This window comes from Eleutherodactylus coqui, chromosome 13 (assembly GCF_035609145.1).
Source record: "Eleutherodactylus coqui strain aEleCoq1 chromosome 13, aEleCoq1.hap1, whole genome shotgun sequence".
Taxonomy (NCBI): Eukaryota; Metazoa; Chordata; class Amphibia; order Anura; family Eleutherodactylidae; genus Eleutherodactylus; species Eleutherodactylus coqui.
In genome coordinates, this window is record NC_089849.1 from 125,493,813 (window position 1) to 125,514,480 (window position 20,668).

General features: G+C 44.1%; 1 protein-coding gene across 1 annotated transcript in view; it reads right to left on the bottom strand.

Annotated features, from left to right (window-relative positions):
* ACY3 (aminoacylase 3) overlaps positions 1 to 20,668 on the bottom strand; it is a 125,466-nt gene that overhangs the window by 29,937 nt on the left and 74,861 nt on the right. The window contains exon 6 of the mRNA XM_066586931.1: positions 18,569 to 18,678. Within this exon, the coding sequence (XP_066443028.1) occupies positions 18,569 to 18,678 (110 nt within the window). The remainder of the gene's footprint in view (positions 1 to 18,568; positions 18,679 to 20,668) is intronic.

The following is a 20,668-nucleotide window of genomic DNA, read 5'->3' on the forward strand; positions in this document are numbered from 1 at the left end:
AGGAAGGGGGTAGCGGTCATTCTGCAGACACTCCGGCAGATGAGTGGGTGTGACTTGTAGCGTACCCCTGCGCGGTGATCCTAACTTTGGACAGCCACGCAGGAACAACTTGTAATTCGGAATTAGTACCTTTACAATGCATCTCTCTATAGAGAATTACTTATGAATGCTCTCTCTTATGGGTTTTGTGACTCACTCCTCTCACATGCAAACTTCAGTCGCTACAAGATATCTCCCCTTTTCCTCCATTTTCACCTACATGGAAGCTGAAGGTGCTTCCATGAGGCTCTGCGTTAGGTGGTACCAGTTGGAACTCTCTGAAAATGGAACTCCTTTCCCACTCTCAATCACTCCTATTTATACCCTCACTCACACCACATGACATGACAAACTGATACATTTACAGGCAGGCAATGATTTTAGTGATGTTAACCTCTCAAGCGCCGCAGCTGTGCAACACACACACTGACTATAACAAGACAAGCATCGACATAGGAAAAACATGTATGACATATAACAAGACAGTGGCATTGACATGTATGACATTTATGGAGGGGACCAGGATGGTGTTCTGGGCCACTACAGTATGTACCATTTATAACCCCCCTCTGCTTCCCATCACTGAGCAGTTACTTACCCCCACAGACCAAGCGTTCTCATGCTATATACCAACCTTTTATTTGGCACAGGATCAAACGCTTTGGAAAAGCCCAGATAGACAGGATCCAGTGACTCTCCACAGTCCAGTCTAGAACCTACCTCCTCGTAGCAGCTGATCAGGTTGGTGTGACAGGAGCGATCTCTCATAAACCCGTGCTGATATAGAGTTATACAGCGATTTTCCTTGAGGTCCTCCAGGATGGCATCTCTTAGAATCCTTCACATATTTTACACACAATAAAAGTCAGACTTACTGTCTGTAGTTTCCAGGTTCACTTCTTGACCCCTCTTTAAATATCGGCACCACATTGGCTACACACCAATCCATTGGAACAGACCCTGTCACTATAGAGTCATTGGATATAAGAAACCATGGTCTCTGTATCACATTTGTTAATTCCCTTAAAACCCAGGGGTATAGGTCATCAGGACCCGGCGATTTGTCAATTTAAATCTTTTTAAGATGGCTCTGCACTTCTTCCTGGGTAAAGGAACTTTTACACGAGACAAGTGTCGGGCAAACAATGCCCAACACTTGTCCCTATGTATGCTCGTTCCCGTGCTATTACACAGGGGGCAAGTATCGCTGGTTCACTCACAGTACTGCCAGCAGGGAGGTGGAGCGGCTGGAGGAGAGTTTTCCCGCGCCCCTCTCCATTCACTGTAAGCAGCGGTCATTCAGTACTGAACAGCTGCTGTATACACTGAATGATGTGTCGTTCGGGATTTTAAGCGTGCTTGCAACTGAAGGACTGAACAACTCTTGTTCATTCTTTCAGTTTCTGCATACTTCTAGATGGGACAACTATCGTTCAAAACCTTGCGGGGGCGCAGGAGCCTGAGTAACCAGAACGCTAATCATCCTGTGCAAAAGGGCCTTTACTCCATATAGGCCCCCACTCAGAAATATTACTCCATATAGGCCCCCGCTCATTAATATTACTCCATATAGTCCCCCACTCAGAAATATTACTCCATATAGGCCCCTGCTCATTAATATTACTCCATATAGTCCCCCACTCAGAAATATTACTCCATATAGGCCCCTGCTCATTAATATTACTCCATATAGTCCCCCACTCAGAAATATTAGTCCATATAGGCCCCTGCTCAGTAATATTACGCCATATAGGCTTCCGCTCAGTAATAATAACTCAAATAGGCCACCACTCAGTAATATTACTCCACATAGGCCCCCGCTCAGTAATATTACTCCATATAGGTCCCCGCTCAGTAATAATACCTGATATAGGCTTCTGCTAAGTAATGTTACTCCATATAGGCCTCCACCCAGTAATAATACTCCATATAGGACCCTGCTCAGTAATAATACTCTACATAGGCCCCCGCTCAGTAATATTACTCCATATAGGCCCCCGCTCAGTAATAATACTCCATATAGGACCCTGCTCAGTAATAATACTCCATATAGGACCCCGCTCAGTAATAATACTCCATATAGGCCCCCGCTCACTAATAATACCTCATATAGGCTTCTGCTCAGTAATGTTACTCCATATAGGCCTCCGCTCAGTAATAATACTCCATATAGGACCGTGCTCAGTAATAATACCTCATATAGGCTTCCGCTCAGTAATATTACTCCATATAGGCCCCCGCTCAGTAATAATACTCCATATAGGCCCCTGCTCAGTAATAATACCGCATATAGGCCCCTGCTCAGTAATATTACTCCATATAGGCCCCCGCTCAGTAATAATACTCCATATAGGCCCCTGCTCAGTAATATTATTCCATACAGGCTTCTGCTCAGTAATATTTCTTCATACAGGCCCCCTCATATAGGCTTTTGCTCAGTAATAATACCTCATATAGGCCCCAGCTCAGTAGTAATACTCCACATAGGCCGCCGCTCAGTAATAATACTCCATATAGGCCCCCCCTCAGTAAGAATAATCCATATAGGCCCCCCCTCAGTAATAATACTCTATATAAGCCCCTGCTCAGTGATAATACTCCATAGAGGCCCCCACTCAGTAATATTACTCCATATAGGCCTCCACTCAGTAATAATACTCCATATAGGCCCCGCTCAGTAATAATACTCCATATAGGCCCCGCTCAGTAATAATACCGCATATAGGCCCCCGCTCAGTAATAATACTCCATATAGGCCCCCGCTCAGTAATAATACCTCATATAGGCTTTCGCTCAGTAATATTACTCCATAGAGGCCCCCGCTCAGTAATAATACTTCATATAGACTTCTGCATACTAATATTACTCCATATAGGCCCCCGCTCAGTAATAATACTCCATATAGGCCCCCGCTCAGTAATAGTACTCCATATAGGCCCCTGCTCAGTAATAATACTGCACATAGACCCCCGCTCAGTAATATTACTCCATATAGGCCCCCGCTCAGTAATAATACCGCATATAGGCCCCCGCTCAGTAATATTACTCCATATAGGCCCCCGCTCAGTAATAATACCTCATATAGGCTTCCGCTCAGTAATATTACTCCATATAGGCCCCCGCTCAGTAATAATTCCTCATATAGGCCCCCGCATAGTTATAATACTCCATATAGGCCCCTGCTCAGTCATAATACTCCCTATAGGCCCCCTGCTCAGTTATAATAATACATATAGGCCCCCCTCAGTAATAATACTCCATATAAGCCCCTGCTCAGTGATAATACTCCATAGAGGCCCCCACTCAGTAATAATACTCCATATAGGCCCCCGCTCGGTAATAATACCTCATATAGGCTTCTGCTCAGTAATGTTACTCCATATAGGCCACCGCTTAGTAATAATACTCCATATAGGACCCTGCTTAGTAATAATACCTCATATAGGCTTCCGCTCAGTAATATTACTCCATATAGGCCCCCGCTCAGTAATACTCCATATAGGCCCCTGCTCAGTAATAATACCGCATATAGGCCCCTGCTCAGTAATAATACTCTATATAGGCCCCTGCTCAGTAATAATATTCCATACAGGCTTCCGCTCAGTAATATTACTTCATATAGGCCCCCGCTCAGTAATAATACCTCATATAGGCTTTCGCTCAGTAATATTACTCGATATGGGCCCTTCTCAGTAATAATACCTCATATAGGCCCCAGCTCAGTAGTAATACTCCACATAGGCTCCCGCTCAGTAATAATACTCCATATAGGCCCCTGCTCAGTAATAATACTCCCTATAGGCCCCCTGCTCAGCAATAATAATCCATATAGGCCCCCCCTCAGTAAGAATAATCCATATAGGCCCCCCCTCAGTAATAATACTCTATATAAGCCCCTGCTCAGTAATAATACTCCATAGAGGTCCCCCACTCAGTAATATTACTCCATATAGGCCTCCCCTCAGTAATAATACTCCATATAGGCCCCTGCTCAGTAGTAATACTCCATATAGACATCCGCTCAGTGATAATACTTTACAGAGGCCCCCGCTAAGTTATATTACTCCATATAGGCCTCCGCTCAGTAATAATACTCCATATAGGCCCCCGCTCAGTAATAATACCTCATATAGGCTTTCGCTCAGTAATATTACTTCATATAGGCCCCCGCTCAGTAATAATACCTCATATAGGCTTTCGCTCAGTAATATTACTCGATATGGGCCCTTCTCAGTAATAATACCTCATATAGGCCCCAGCTCAGTAGTAATACTCCACATAGGCTCCCGCTCAGTAATAATACTCCATATAGGCCCCTGCTCAGTAATAATACTCCCTATAGGCCCCCTGCTCAGCAATAATAATCCATATAGGCCCCCCTCAGTAAGAATAATCCATATAGGCCCCCCCTCAGTAATAATACTCTATATAAGCCCCTGCTCAGTAATAATACTCCATAGAGGTCCCCCACTCAGTAATATTACTCCATATAGGCCTCCCCTCAGTAATAATACTCCATATAGGCCCCTGCTCAGTAGTAATACTCCATATAGACATCCGCTCAGTGATAATACTTTACAGAGGCCCCCGCTAAGTTATATTACTCCATATAGGCCTCCGCTCAGTAATAGTACTCCATATAGGCCCCCGCTCCGTAATAATACCTCATATAGGCTTTCGCTCAGTAATATTACTCCATAGAGGCCCCCGCTCAGTAATAATACTTCATATAGACTTCTGCATACTAATATTACTCCATATAGGCCCCCGCTCAGTAATAATACTCCATATAGGCCCCCGCTCAGTAATAGTACTCCATATAGGCCCCTGCTCAGTAATAATACTGCACATAGACCCCCGCTCAGTAATATTACTCCATATAGGCCCCCGCTCAGTAATAATACCGCATATAGGCCCCTGCTCAGTAATATTACTCCATATAGGCCCCCGCTCAGTAATATTACTCCATATAGGCCCCCGCTCAGTAACAATACCTCATATAGGCTTCCGCTCAGTAATATTACTCCATATAGGCCCCCGCTCAGTAATAATACCTCATATAGGCCCCCGCATAGTTATAATACTCCATATAGGCCCCTGCTCAGTCATAATACTCCCTATAGGCCCCCTGCTCAGTTATAATAATCCATATAGGCCCCCCTCAGTAATAATACTCCATATAAGCCCCTGCTCAGTGATAATACTCCATAGAGGCCCCCACTCAGTAATAATACTCCATATAGGCCCCCGCTCGGTAATAATACCTCATATAGGCTTCTGCTCAGTAATGTTACTCCATATAGGCCACCGCTTAGTAATAATACTCCATATAGGACCCTGCTTAGTAATAATACCTCATATAGGCTTCCGCTCAGTAATACTCCATATAGGCCCCTGCTCAGTAATAATACCGCATATAGGCCCCTGCTCAGTAATAATACTCCATATAGGCCCCTGCTCAGTAATAATACCTCATATAGGCCCCCGCTCAGTCATAATACTCCATATAGGCCCCTGTTCAGTCATAATACTCCCTATAGCCCCCCTGTTCAGTAATAATAATCAATATAGGCCCCTGCTCAGTGATAATACTGCATAGAGTCCCCCACTCAGTAATATTACTCCATATAGGCCTCCGCTCAGTAATATTACTCCATATAGGTCCCTGCTCAATAATATTACTTCATTTAGGCTTCAGCTCAGAAATATTACTCCAGATTTGCCCCCGATCAGTAATAATACCTCATATAGGCCCCCGCTCAGTAATAATACTCCATATAGGCCCCCGCTCAGTAATAATACTCCATATAAGCCCCCCGCTCAGTAATAATACTCCATATAGGCCCCTGCTCAGTAATATTACTCCATATAGGCCCCCGCTCAGTGATAATACCTCATATAGGCTTCTGCTCAGTAATGTTACTCCATATAGGCCACCGCTTAGTAATAATACTCCATATAGGACCCTGCTTAGTAATAATACCTCATATAGGCTTCCGCTCAGTAATATTACTCCATATAGGCCCCCGCTCAGTAATACTCCATATAGGCCCCTGCTCAGTAATAATACCGCATATAGGCCCCTGCTCAGTAATAATACTCTATATAGCCCCCTGCTCAGTAATAATATTCCATACAGGCTTCCGCTCAGTAATATTACTTCATATAGGCCCCCGCTCAGTAATAATACCTCATATAGGCTTTCGCTCAGTAATATTACTCGATATGGGCCCTTCTCAGTAATAATACCTCATATAGGCCCCAGCTCAGTAGTAATACTCCACATAGGCTCCCGCTCAGTAATAATACTCCATATAGGCCCCTGCTCAGTAATAATACTCCCTATAGGCCCCCTGCTCAGCAATAATAATCCATATAGGCCCCCCCCCTCAGTAAGAATAATCCATATAGGCCCCCACCTCAGTAATAATACTCTATATAAGCCCCTGCTCAGTAATAATACTCCATAGAGGTCCCCCACTCAGTAATATTACTCCATATAGGCCTCCCCTCAGTAATAATACTCCATATAGGCCCCTGCTCAGTAGTAATACTCCATATAGACATCCGCTCAGTGATAATACTTTACAGAGGCCCCCGCTAAGTTATATTACTCCATATAGGCCTCCGCTCAGTAATAATACTCCATATAGGCCCCCGCTCAGTAATATACCTCATATAGGCTTTCGCTCAGTAATATTACTCCATAGAGGCCCCCGCTCAGTAATAATACTTCATATAAACTTCTGCATACTAATATTACTCCATATAGGCCCCCGCTCAGTAATAATACTCCATATAGGCCCCCGCTCAGTAATAGTACTCCATATAGGCCCCTGCTCAGTAATAATACTGCACATAGACCCCCGCTCAGTAATATTACTCCATATAGGCCCCCGCTCAGTAATAATACTCCATATAGGCCCCTGCTCAGTAATAATATTCCATACAGACTTCTGCTCAGTAATAATACTCCATATAGGCCCCCGCTCAGTAATAATACCTCATATAGGCTTCCGCTCAGTAATATTACTCCATATAGGCCCCCACTCAGTAATAATACCTCATATAGGCCCCCGCTCAGTCATAATACTCCATATAGGCCCCTGTTCAGTCATAATACTCCCTATAGCCCCCCTGTTCAGTAATAATAATCAATATAGGCCCCTGCTCAGTGATAATACTGCATAGAGTCCCCCACTCAGTAATATTACTCCATATAGGCCTCCGCTCAGTAATATTACTCCATATAGGTCCCTGCTCAATAATATTACTTCATTTAGGCTTCCGCTCAGAAATATTACTCCAGATTTGCCCCCGCTCAGTAATAATACCTCATATAGGCCCCCGCTCAGTAATAATACTCCATATAGGCCCCCGCTCAGTAATAATACTCCATATAAGCCCCCCGCTCAGTAATAATACTCCATATAGGCCCCTGCTCAGTAATATTACTCCATATAGGCCCCCGCTCAGTGATAATACCTCATATAGGCTTCTGCTCAGTAATGTTACTCCATATAGGCCACCGCTTAGTAATAATACTCCATATAGGACCCTGCTTAGTAATAATACCTCATATAGGCTTCCGCTCAGTAATATTACTCCATATAGGCCCCCGCTCAGTAATACTCCATATAGGCCCCTGCTCAGTAATAATACCGCATATAGGCCCCTGCTCAGTAATAATACTCTATATGGGCCCCTGCTCAGTAATAATATTCCATACAGGCTTCCGCTCAGTAATATTACTTCATATAGGCCCCCGCTCAGTAATAATACCTCATATAGGCTTTCGCTCAGTAATATTACTCGATATGGGCCCTTCTCAGTAATAATACCTCATATAGGCCCCAGCTCAGTAGTAATACTCCACATAAGCTCCCGCTCAGTAATAATACTCCATATAGGCCCCTGCTCAGTAATAATACTCCCTATAGGCCCCCTGCTCAGCAATAATAATCCATATAGCCCCCCCTCAGTAAGAATAATCCATATAGGCCCCCCCTCAGTAATAATACTCTATATAAGCCCCTGCTCAGTAATAATACTCCATAGAGGTCCCCCACTCAGTAATATTACTCCATATAGGCCTCCCCTCAGTAATAATACTCCATATAGGCCCCTGCTCAGTAGTAATACTCCATATAGACATCCGCTCAGTGATAATACTTTACAGAGGCCCCCGCTAAGTTATATTGCTCCATATAGGCCTCCGCTCAGTAATAATACTCCATATAGGCCCCCGCTCAGTAATAATACCTCATATAGGCTTTCGCTCAGTAATATTACTCCATAGAGGCCCCCGCTCAGTAATAATACTTCATATAGACTTCTGCATACTAATATTACTCCATATAGGCCCCCGCTCAGTAATAATACTCCATATAGGCCCCCGCTCAGTAATAGTACTCCATATAGGCCCCTGCTCAGTAATAATACTGCACATAGACCCCCGCTCAGTAATATTACTCCATATAGGCCCCCGCTCAGTAATAATACTCCATATAGGCCCCTGCTCAGTAATAATATTCCATACAGACTTCTGCTCAGTAATAATACTCCATATAGGCCCCCGCTCAGTAATAATACCTCATATAGGCTTCCGCTCAGTTATATTACTCCATATAGGCCCCCACTCAGTAATAATACCTCATATAGGCCCACGCTCAGTCATAATACTCCATATAGGCCCCTGTTCAGTCATAATACTCCCTATAGCCCCCCTGTTCAGTAATAATAATCAATATAGGCCCCTGCTCAGTGATAATACTGCATAGAGTCCCCCACTCAGTAATATTACTCCATATAGGCCTCCGCTCAGTAATATTACTCCATATAGGTCCCTGCTCAATAATATTACTTCATTTAGGCTTCAGCTCAGAAATATTACTCCAGATTTGCCCCCGCTCAGTAATAATACCTCATATAGGCCCCCGCTCAGTAATAATACTCCATATAGGCCCCCGCTCAGTAATAATACTCCATATAAGCCCCCCGCTCAGTAATAATACTCCATATAGGCCCCTGCTCAGTAATATTACTCCATAGAGGTCCCCCACTCAGTAATATTACTCCATATAGGCCTCCCCTCAGTAATAATACTCCATATAGGCCCCTGCTCAGTAGTAATACTCCATATAGACATCCGCTCAGTGATAATACTTTACAGAGGCCCCCGCTAAGTTATATTACTCCATATAGGCCCCCACTCAGTAATAATACCTCATATAGGCCCACGCTCAGTCATAATACTCCATATAGGCCCCTGTTCAGTCATAATACTCCCTATAGCCCCCCTGTTCAGTAATAATAATCAATATAGGCCCCTGCTCAGTGATAATACTGCATAGAGTCCCCCACTCAGTAATATTACTCCATATAGGCCTCCGCTCAGTAATATTACTCCATATAGGTCCCTGCTCAATAATATTACTTCATTTAGGCTTCAGCTCAGAAATATTACTCCAGATTTGCCCCCGCTCAGTAATAATACCTCATATAGGCCCCAGCTCAGTAGTAATACTCCACATAGGCTCCCGCTCAGTAATAATACTCCATATAGGCCCCTGCTCAGTAATAATACTCCCTATAGGCCCCCTGCTCAGCAATAATAATCCATATAGCCCCCCCTCAGTAAGAATAATCCATATAGGCCCCCCCTCAGTAATAATACTCTATATAAGCCCCTGCTCAGTAATAATACTCCATAGAGGTCCCCCACTCAGTAATATTACTCCATATAGGCCTCCCCTCAGTAATAATACTCCATATAGGCCCCTGCTCAGTAGTAATACTCCATATAGACATCCGCTCAGTGATAATACTTTACAGAGGCCCCCGCTAAGTTATATTACTCCATATAGGCCTCCGCTCAGTAATAATACTCCATATAGGCCCCCGCTCAGTAATACCTCATATAGGCTTTCGCTCAGTAATATTACTCCATAGAGGCCCCCGCTCAGTAATAATACTTCATATAGACTTCTGCATACTAATATTACTCCATATAGGCCCCCGCTCAGTAATAATACTCCATATAGGCCCCCGCTCAGTAATAGTACTCCATATAGGCCCCTGCTCAGTAATAATACTGCACATAGACCCCCGCTCAGTAATATTACTCCATATAGGCCCCCGCTCAGTAATAATACTCCATATAGGCCCCTGCTCAGTAATAATATTCCATACAGACTTCTGCTCAGTAATAATACTCCATATAGGCCCCCGCTCAGTAATAATACCTCATATAGGCTTCCGCTCAGTTATATTACTCCATATAGGGCCCCACTCAGTAATAATACCTCATATAGGCCCACGCTCAGTCATAATACTCCATATAGGCCCCTGTTCAGTCATAATACTCCCTATAGCCCCCCTGTTCAGTAATAATAATCAATATAGGCCCCTGCTCAGTGATAATACTGCATAGAGTCCCCCACTCAGTAATATTACTCCATATAGGCCTCCGCTCAGTAATATTACTCCATATAGGTCCCTGCTCAATAATATTACTTCATTTAGGCTTCAGCTCAGAAATATTACTCCAGATTTGCCCCGCTCAGTAATAATACCTCATATAGGCCCCCGCTCAGTAATAATACTCCATATAGGCCCCCGCTCAGTAATAATACTCCATATAAGCCCCCCGCTCAGTAATAATACTCCATATAGGCCCCTGCTCAGTAATATTACTCCATATAGGCCCCCGCTCAGTGATAATACCTCATATAGGCTTCTGCTCAGTAATATTACTCCATATAAGCCCCCACTCAGTAATAATACTTCATATAGGCTTCCGCTCAGTAATATTACTCCATATAGGTCCCCGCTCAGTAATAATACCCATATAGGGCCCCGGTAAGTTATAATACTCCATATCCCCCCCCCTTCAGTGATAATACTCCATATAGGCCCCCACTCAGTAATATTACTTCATATAGCCCCCCCCCCGAGTAATAATACCCCTTACAGGTCACTACTTAGTGATAATACTCCATATGGGCCTCCGCTCAGTAATAGTACCCCCTACAGGTCTCCACTTAATGATAATGCCCCACATAGGTTACAGCCTCCCCTCCCAGTAGCAGTACCCTTTGTGTATAGTAAGAAAGAAAAAAGTTATACCTCCGACTTCTGTGCCACTCGTCCTTATCCCAGCCTGTCCAGCCCGCACTGCCTGCACAGTTTGTTCACTTCCGGGTAGAGCAATCATGTGATCGCTGAGGCCAGTTCCCGGTGATCACATGATTGCTCTACCAGGAACTCAGCGGGTAAGTAGTGCGGGCAGCGTGGACTGCAGAGGCTGGGAGCAAGAGGAGCAACACAGCAGGTGAGCAGAATTCGTTTTTTCTTATATTTCACCAAAAATATCCTCTCCTCCACTGGCCGATTATCAGTAGGGGTAATTTGTGTGGCCATCAGCCCCCCTGGAAGCTCGGCCTGGAGTGGCTGCCCCTTTTTGCAATCCGCCATTGGTCTGCCCCCTCCCTGTATGGGACATCATTGCTCACATGTTGTGGTCAGTGCAATACAATTCCCTGCTATTTTTTTTTATATGGAAAAGTACCAATTTTACCCGCTAATCTAATCAATTTGTCGTCCAAAACCACAATCTGTTCACCTCCTGATGTAAAACTCATATTTATGGTGTTTGAATTTACACATGTGACAAAATGAGGCATCCGACTTCAGATCCCTTCCACAGGAATAACAGATCGCCAATAAAACGACATCCATTCAAGTGACAAAAACAGGATTAAAAGTAAGTAAAAATGGAGATATTAGCAGGGAAAGGGGAAACAGAGACCCACAGCGCCCCGGCCCATCTGCAGGTAGAATCCTGCATTGAAAGGCATAAAGTTATTTTTTTTAACAAAAAACTCCATTGCCATTAGTAAATCTCCCTTCAGTTCAGAGGTTTGTAAATCCTGGAGGCGTTCAAATGTTGGACAATACATCATAGGCCCAAGTGTTGGGATGAATACAATGCCACCATATCACATGTGGCCCAACTAGGTGTCTCCTGACAATATATATCTTCCATTAATTTCACTACATATTCCGTACAGATGGCTGGACCAACCTCACTGCTAAGTTCCTTCATAAGGTGTGTGCAACTGTACCAATAAGAACTGATGCCATTTTGAAGGTAAAGGACGGTCACACCACGTATTGATGCGATTTACATTTCTCTTTTGTTCATTCGCTTTTCATTTTGTTAATTGACAAAAATAAACTATTAACATGTATTTTTGAAAGTATTCTTACTTTGCAGCATTTTTTTCTACACCTGCCTAAAACTTTTGCACAGTACAGTATATACACACATAATACTACTAGCTAATATACCCGGCTTCACCCCAGTTAATTTGATACAGGTGCTTACATGTTGTTCGCACACAAGTCAAGGTTACTTTAGAGGAACTGAGGAATAAAATATGTATACACACAGAGGATTGTTAGATTCTCCTCAGACTGCATGTACCGATGTCCCTCTGCGGAATGTGTCACCCCTCCCACTCTCCTCACTAAAGAATGCTCGTTCCAAATTTCATGCTTGTACAACACCGGGAAGTTACATTACATAGGGGTTCACTTACTTTTGCACTTAGCATTGAATAGTCAAGTTATGACCCCTTTACTTTTCCTATTTAGGACCAAAAGAATGCTCCTGCCAAATTTCACGTTTGTATGACATCAGGAAGTTAGAGAATTAGTGGCGAGTCAGTCAGTCAGTGAGGGCTGTCCCCTTTATATATATATAGATGGTGAATGCTCCCAATGTATACATGATGTGAGCAGAGCCTAACAGCTGCAAGGAATGCCCAGGTGCTATCCCTCCGCTCGCTGGCAATCAGTAGGTCTCTAACATGTTAGACGTTTTTAAAACAATAGTGAAGCTTTAATGTTTCCAGCAGCCCATGTGGACATACAGCTGCAGCTGAATCCGCAGGGCCAAAGAAAACATGAAGTTTAAAATAAAGAAGACCATAAGACTATGCTCGCCTTCCCTGTCACTCCAACAGCATCGACCTTCTGGTCCCCCACTAGTATCTGTACAACTGTCCTCTGGCAATGCTCTGCTGCCCCATGTGGCTGCTGCCACAAATCATTTCCACGAAAAACATCTGCACCAAAATCCATGCAATTTGGAAGGGATTTTCCATTGTGGATTAGTGCTTTATACACAGTGTATCTAGATGTAAAATGATGCCTACGGTGGGAGCTATTCTTCACTTTGAAGCCATGACTAAGGCCAGAGGCATAGCTAAAGGCTCAGGGGCTCGGATGCAAACGTTCAGATCGGCCCCCACTCCACCACCTGTCCCCGTACCCATACCCAAATCATGCTGCATACAGCTGCAAAATGAATTGCCATGATCTAGCCCCTCGGCATAAGCTTTCCCAACATGACTAATTTATTTGACTACATGAAAATATGCTTGTAGCCCTGTGGGCTGTTCATGGTTTTGGCGAGTTCTAAAATTTAAAAAAAAAAAAACAAATCACATGAAAAAGCTGCATCTACTATTAAAAACCACATGTGGATTTAAACACATGAATCTTTTTCCAAACTGCAAAGAGGTTTTTCATGCGTTTTTTAATTTTGTGTAAAGTGAAGTGGTAATCATCCACAGGAAATACCCAGGTTATACCAGCATCGCCCATATTACTATATACAGGAGATATATATGTATAGCTGGTATAGGTTATACAACTAAACATTATATACCCAGGTTATACCAGTATAGTCCATACCACTATATACAGGGTGTAAAACTTATACCAACTGTACAAATATAATCATATACAGAAGATACCCAGGTTATTCCAGCATGGTCCATATCACTATATACAGGAGATGTATAACCTGCACCAGCTGTACGTATATAATTATATATATGAGATGCCCAGGTTATACCAGCATGATCCATATTACTACAAACAAGAGATGTATAACGTATACAAGCTGTACATATAAAATCATATACAGGATATACCCAGGTTATACCAGCATGGTCCATATTACTACATACAAGAGATGTATAACGTATACAAGCTATACATATAAAATCATATACAGGATATACCCAGGTTATACCAGCATGGTCCATATTAATACATACAAGAGATGTATAAGTTATACCAGTTGTACATATATAATTATATACAGGAGGCACCCAGATTATACCAGCATGGTCTATATCACTATATACAGGGAGATGTATAACTTGTACCAGCTGTACATATATAATTATATACAGGAGATACCCAGATTATACTAGCATGATCCATATTACTACATACAAGAGGTGTATAAGTTATACCAATTGCACATATATAATTATATACAGGAAATACCCAGGTTATACAAGCATGCTCCTTATCACTATATACAGGGGATGTGTAACTTATACCAGCTGTACACATATAAATCATATACAGGATATATCTAGGTTATACCAGCATGGTCCACATCCTTATATATGGGAGATGTATAAATTGCACCAATTGTACATATATAATTATATACAGGAGATACCCAGGTTATACCAGCATGATCCATATCACTATATTCAGGAGATATAGAACTTGCACCAGTTGTCTCAAGATGCTCATTCTCCTTTAAGAGAGCTGCATTCTGTGCTTTCAGCTGCTCAGCTTCTTGGAGAATACTTTCCTTTTCTTTTAGGAATTTATCTGTCTTCTCCTCTAACAGCCTTTGCCTCTTGGCCTCTTCTCCAAGCTGACACAATGTGGCCCTTTCTTTTTCCAACTGCGCATCATATCTTTTATCAGCCGTTTGCCATACTTCCTCAAGAAACTTTATATAAGCTTGCATTGGTGCAAATCCCTCCTGAATTTTAACCAAGCGGTCTCTTGCTGCCTCACCCTGCATCTCAGGATCTGCACTGATAACCTCACTTGTCTCATTAGCAGCAGCCTTTTTCTTCTTTTTTCTCTTCTGTGCACATTTAGTACGATCTATCTTTTTTCTCTCTGAAGGCATAGTACTACTTACTCCAGCATTTCTAGTCCTACACACGCTATCTTCAGTATTACGTCCCTCTCTCACTAGAGGTATACTTGCCCTGACTCCCACATGGGTGTTGGCTGCACTCCTCATTGCACCCTGTTCACACTGGGGAACATTTCTATCCAAATCATACCTAGAAAACATCCCACAATCCCCCACATGACATTTCAGGATTAATGGATGGCAGTTCACACTGTGCAGATTCTCCTGCACCAACCTGCAACAAAGACATGTATTTTGTCTGGCTTTGCATTATCAGCATATTCTAGTCCATATTGCATTATTTCCTCTGTCCTTGGAGTGCTCTCCCCACTCCCCCGACTTAATAGGTGGCATTGCCGCCGCTCCTCTGGACCCCCAGATGACAGTCCTTAAATACAGTCCATACCTGCAGTTTTTGTAGGAACCTGCACTGGGTCCTTTCCCTCCCACAGTTGGAAAAAGTGGCAAGTTGGGGTCACCCGCCTGCAGATCGCTGACCTCTCATACATGAGAATGGCACACCACACATGTAGAAATGCCCCCAGGGACGTGGATTCGCTTTAGTTCTGGCTCCTGCCAGCCTTTATTTCACAGCAAACAAACACAGTCCATGTGTAATCCTGGGTTCACCACCCACTGGGTCACCGTCACTACCCCGCCTGGGCGTGGAGTTTAGGGTCGCCTTCCCTGTTAAACTCCTGGTCTGCACTAGACCCTGGGCTAGCAGCCCTACCAGCCCTACCAGCTCCACGAAGCTGGCTCTCTCTCAGCCGTCTCTCCCGACTCGGGTGTGAGTCCAGGGTTGTCGTCCCTGTCGGACTCTGGCCTTTGCTAGGCCACCAGCCTGCAGCACCTCAGCTCTGCTGCGCTGGTCCTCTCCCAACTTGATTCTGGCAGGAACTGGCCCTTTTCTAGTTCCTGCTCCACCCCTTTGTGTTAACCCTCACACCAGAAGTCCTGTCTGCAGCCCTCTACAGGCCCTTCTGTGTACTGCACTACTACAATATAAATAGATGGTGAATGCTCCCAATGTATACATGATGTGAGCAGAGCCCAACAGCTGCAACGAATGCCCAGGGGATATCCCTCTGCTTGCTGGCAACCAGTATGTCTCTAAAGGCCCATTTACATGGAGCGATGATTGCTCAAAAATCGCTCAAACAAAAGTTTGAGTGACAGTTTTGAGCGATCATTTTGCATAAACTATTAAGTAGCTTCTCAGCTACTTAATAGCTAATTAGCGTGCAAATGAAGCCTTCAGCTGAATGCGTCAATAGCCCGAGGGCTCTTACCTACATTCAGCTGCTTTGTGCTCAGAAGGGTAACAATGCTATCAGCACTACCCGTGGAGAACTCAGCATGTGGTCCTGATAAGACCACACCATGATTTTTAGGCTGGCTTGAATTTAACGATCACTGAGCAGTGCTCCGTCACGCCTCCCCCCGCCCCCCGGCGCCCCCCGAAACTTTTCACTCAAGTACGGAAGTACTCGAAAATCGCGGTGCTCGATCGAGTAATTACTCAAAACGAGTAGGTTCGCTCATCTCTACTTATCATGTTAAAAGTTTTTAACACAATAGTAAACTTTAATTTTTACAGCAGCCCATGTGGACGTACAGCTAACGCTGAGTCAGTCGTGGGGGCTTTCACCTTAAATGTGCATTCCCACGAACGTATATTAGCTGGATTTTCACGCCGAGCCGATATACGTCGTCCTCATCTGCAGGGGGGGGGGGGGGAGGATGGAAGAGCCAGAAGCAGGAACTGAGCTCCTGCCCCCTCTTTGCCTCCTCTCCGCCCCTCTGCACTATTTGCAATGGGGAGAGGTGGAACAGGGGCGGGGCTAATTCTAGGAACTTAGCCCCGCCCCCGTCCCGCCTCCTTTCATTGCAAATAGTGCAGAGGGGGTAGAGAGGAGGCAGAGAGGGGCCGGGAGCTCAGTTCTTGCTCCTGGCTCTTCCACACACCCCCCCCCCCTCCTGCACATGAGGACGACATATATCGGCTCGGCGTGAAAACCGAGCCGATAAACGCTCATGGGAATGCAGCCTTATATATATATAGATGTATAACTTCTACTAGCTGTACATATATAATTATGTACAGGAGATACCCAGGTTATACCAGCATGCTCCACATCAATATATACAGGAGATGTATAACTTATACCAGCTGTACATATATAATTATATACAGGAGATATCCAGGTTATACCAGCATGCTCCATATCACTATATACAGGATGTATAGCTCATGCCAGCTGTACACATATAATTATATACAGGAAACCCAGGTTATACCTGCATGCTCCATATGAGTACATACAAGATATATATAACTTATGCCAGGTGTACATATATAATTATATACAGGGGATACCCAAGTTATATAATCATGGTGTATATCACTATATACAGGGTGATGTATACCTTATACTAGCTGTACATATATGATTATGCACAGCACATACTGTCAGCATGGCCCTCCTCTGCTACTGTTAGTGCACTGCCAGCCAGCTAGATCATGTGGCTGACAGCACACTGATAGACTGCAGTTGTGATCAATCAACTCATTGAAAGGGAGGTACTGCTGTTTTATGGGAATACAAGTATTTATGGCACTAGATGTCATGGGTACTGGTGCATCTTGTCTCCACCGGAACTAGGGGTGGAGACATGGGTTTGTCCTAGAGCATTGACAGGGATCGGCCAGTTCACACTCCTATTTGTGGATTGGTTGCCACGCTGGAGTATAGATGTAGCCCCTGGTGCAGGACCAGTGGATCGTCTTCTGAGGAGGCTGCAGAGCGGTGCAGGGTGCCAGCGATCCCACAGCATGGCAGAACGAAGGAGGCAGCTGGAGAAGCGGCTTTATCATCGAGGAGGCAGCAGACTGCTGGATGGAGGAGCAGCGTTCCTACTAGCCGCTGTCACTGGTTGCCGAGAGGCAGAAGCACCGCCCATGCTAAGAGTGACTGCGCAGCCACAAGCACAGTGGGGAGGCTCCTGGGGAGACTCACCACTAGCCCATGAGCACATAAATCACATGATGCCGGGACTGAAGATGGGAGGGTGCCAGGGACTGGGAGCACTGATGGCAGTCCGCCAGGTAGCAGCAGTGACTGCCAAGCAGGAAGGCTGACGAGGGGAGATTCACATCAGGACCGTGAGCACAGATGCCTCACGCCCACAGATATCTTTACACTGGCAGGGGGGGCATAGCGGGAACTTGACACCAGCATGGGGAGTGGGTTTTAAGCAAAAGCGGGGTCGCAGGCAGGGGAGATGGCAGCCGACATACTCCCAGCAGCGGACTCGCAAGGGGAGATGCAGCAGCCAATCACCAGGTGTGGACGTCACCTGGCCCTCCCCTCTCTGTTAACCCGGCTTACCCATGCCTCCACCCTTACCTCCGGTGGAGACAAGATGCACTAGTACTGATGAGGCCTCTCTAATAAAAGCTGAAGGACAGAATTCTTCTGGCATGTAATTGATGGTTTCTGTTACCTGGAGGGAAGGATGGACGACTGCAGATACTTCTCCATCGGAGGACAGAGGGAACTCCACATGACCAACCCGCTGATAAACATCCGCTTCAAACGCTGGAAACTCCATTCCTGGAAAAGAAACAAGAGACGCAGTGCCTGATTTATCATTTCACTTATACCTGCCTTCCGTGATTTGTACTCTTCTTCTAGTTTATGCTCAACTTGTTATATTTTTGGGCATATTTCTGTCTTTTTTGTGTTTGGACCAGCAGTCTTGTTTTTCGCTGGATACAGGGAGCATTGTTTACCTGGAGGACATTTTTCTGACAGATTTATTATTTGCTACTTTTTAAAACGTTGCAAATTTTGGGGCGCTCGCTGCCCCCAGTGCGGAGTGCGTTTTGTCCGCTGATTTAGGAATAATTAAATATTTTTTTGCCACATGTTTTCTCCTTTTTCAGGGCAAAATATGACAAATTTATAAATCGGTCACAAATGTTTGATAAAGCTATTGTATTTTACTATTGCAGGGAAAGAAACACAGAACAAAAGAATAGTTTTTAACCCTTTCACACCTCAGGAAGTACCTTTATATCATGGGGGTGCAGGGTTTGCAGGGAGCCGACCCGTTACATACACGGAGGCTCCCAGACGTCTTGTTTTCCATTTTTTTAATCAACTAATTTTCAATGAAATTATATTTTTGAATACAATTACACTTGGCCCGATATTGGCTCACCAACATGCGTTTTCACTGCAACGCAAGGCGTTTTTTGGGGAAAAAAGCACCTATCACTTTTTTAAAGTAGCGATCCTCTGGCGCGGCTTTCAGTCACGTCAGAGGATTGCAAAGTGTTTCTCATTGTCGTAAGTGGGAAACCTCGCATCACACGCTGGGCTATGTGTTTTACTGTCCCATTGAAAACAATAGACGATGCGTTCCAAGGAACACAAAAACATAGAGCATGCCAGGAAGTTTTCCCGCACCGCAATTTGGTGCTGGAATACACCGCTCATGTATTCATGACTCCGTGCAAAAGAATGAGGTTCAAGCGAGATTTGTGTGTTTCGCAACGCACAAAGCCCACATGACATTCTTGGCCATATGAAAGGGCCTCATACAGGCGGAAATATAATATACACAGAACATATCATTACCCATAAATAAAGATTATTATTATGCCTTCCAAACAATACAATCAATCGTAATTATATGTAAGCAAAAAAATAATATTCAGGCACATACAGAAAAGAAAAAATAGAAGATCCCCTCTTCACCTCCCCCCCCCCCCCCCTCCATCACACCCTCCAAATCCCATCAGCTTTTCTACAATACCTCAATGCAACCAGCAGTTGACATGAACTATCCATTATAAATATCCTACTATCTTCCACAAATTTCCTCAAGCCCACCAACAATACCCAGTATAGAAGTTGAGGGCTTAAAACATTTGCAAGATATATTTTTTCATTATCTTTAGTACCCCATTCCAAAATTCACACAATTTTACACAATCCCAGACCACATGCATTACAGCTGCACCATCCATATAACATTTCGGAGAGTCTGAGTTGAATCTAATACCCATGTTATACAACTTTTAATGGAATACGATAAACTCTCTGCACTAAATACCATTGTGATACTTGTTGACGTTCAGATAGAGATATCACTGGGCTCATACGCAACACCCAAGAAGATTCACCCGAAGGTTATGAACCATAAGCACAGATACTGACCGGGCCTGAGCAGCAAACATATGTTGTAACTGAAGATACGGGAATAAATAACTATGGGGAACATCATGAAGCTTCTAAATTGTTCAAAACTATATAAAAAAAAGACCCCCAGAATATACCTGTTCCAAAAAGATTACCCCTCTCTTCTCCTATTGTGAAAATCCCTCCAACCAAAAAAAAAGGCAATTTAGAATTTTGAACCATGAAAAGGAATTGTTGTGCAGCATTCGAGGAGCGGGCCCACAGCCGAGGAGGCAGCGGGGTAGATTAGGCCTTGTCATGGGGCTCTACCATTTCCTCCTATGGGGGTAGCACAGGACCCAACCAAGTTACTGCTGGGGGAGTTTCACAGGGTTAACCCAATCTGTAGCTTACCTTA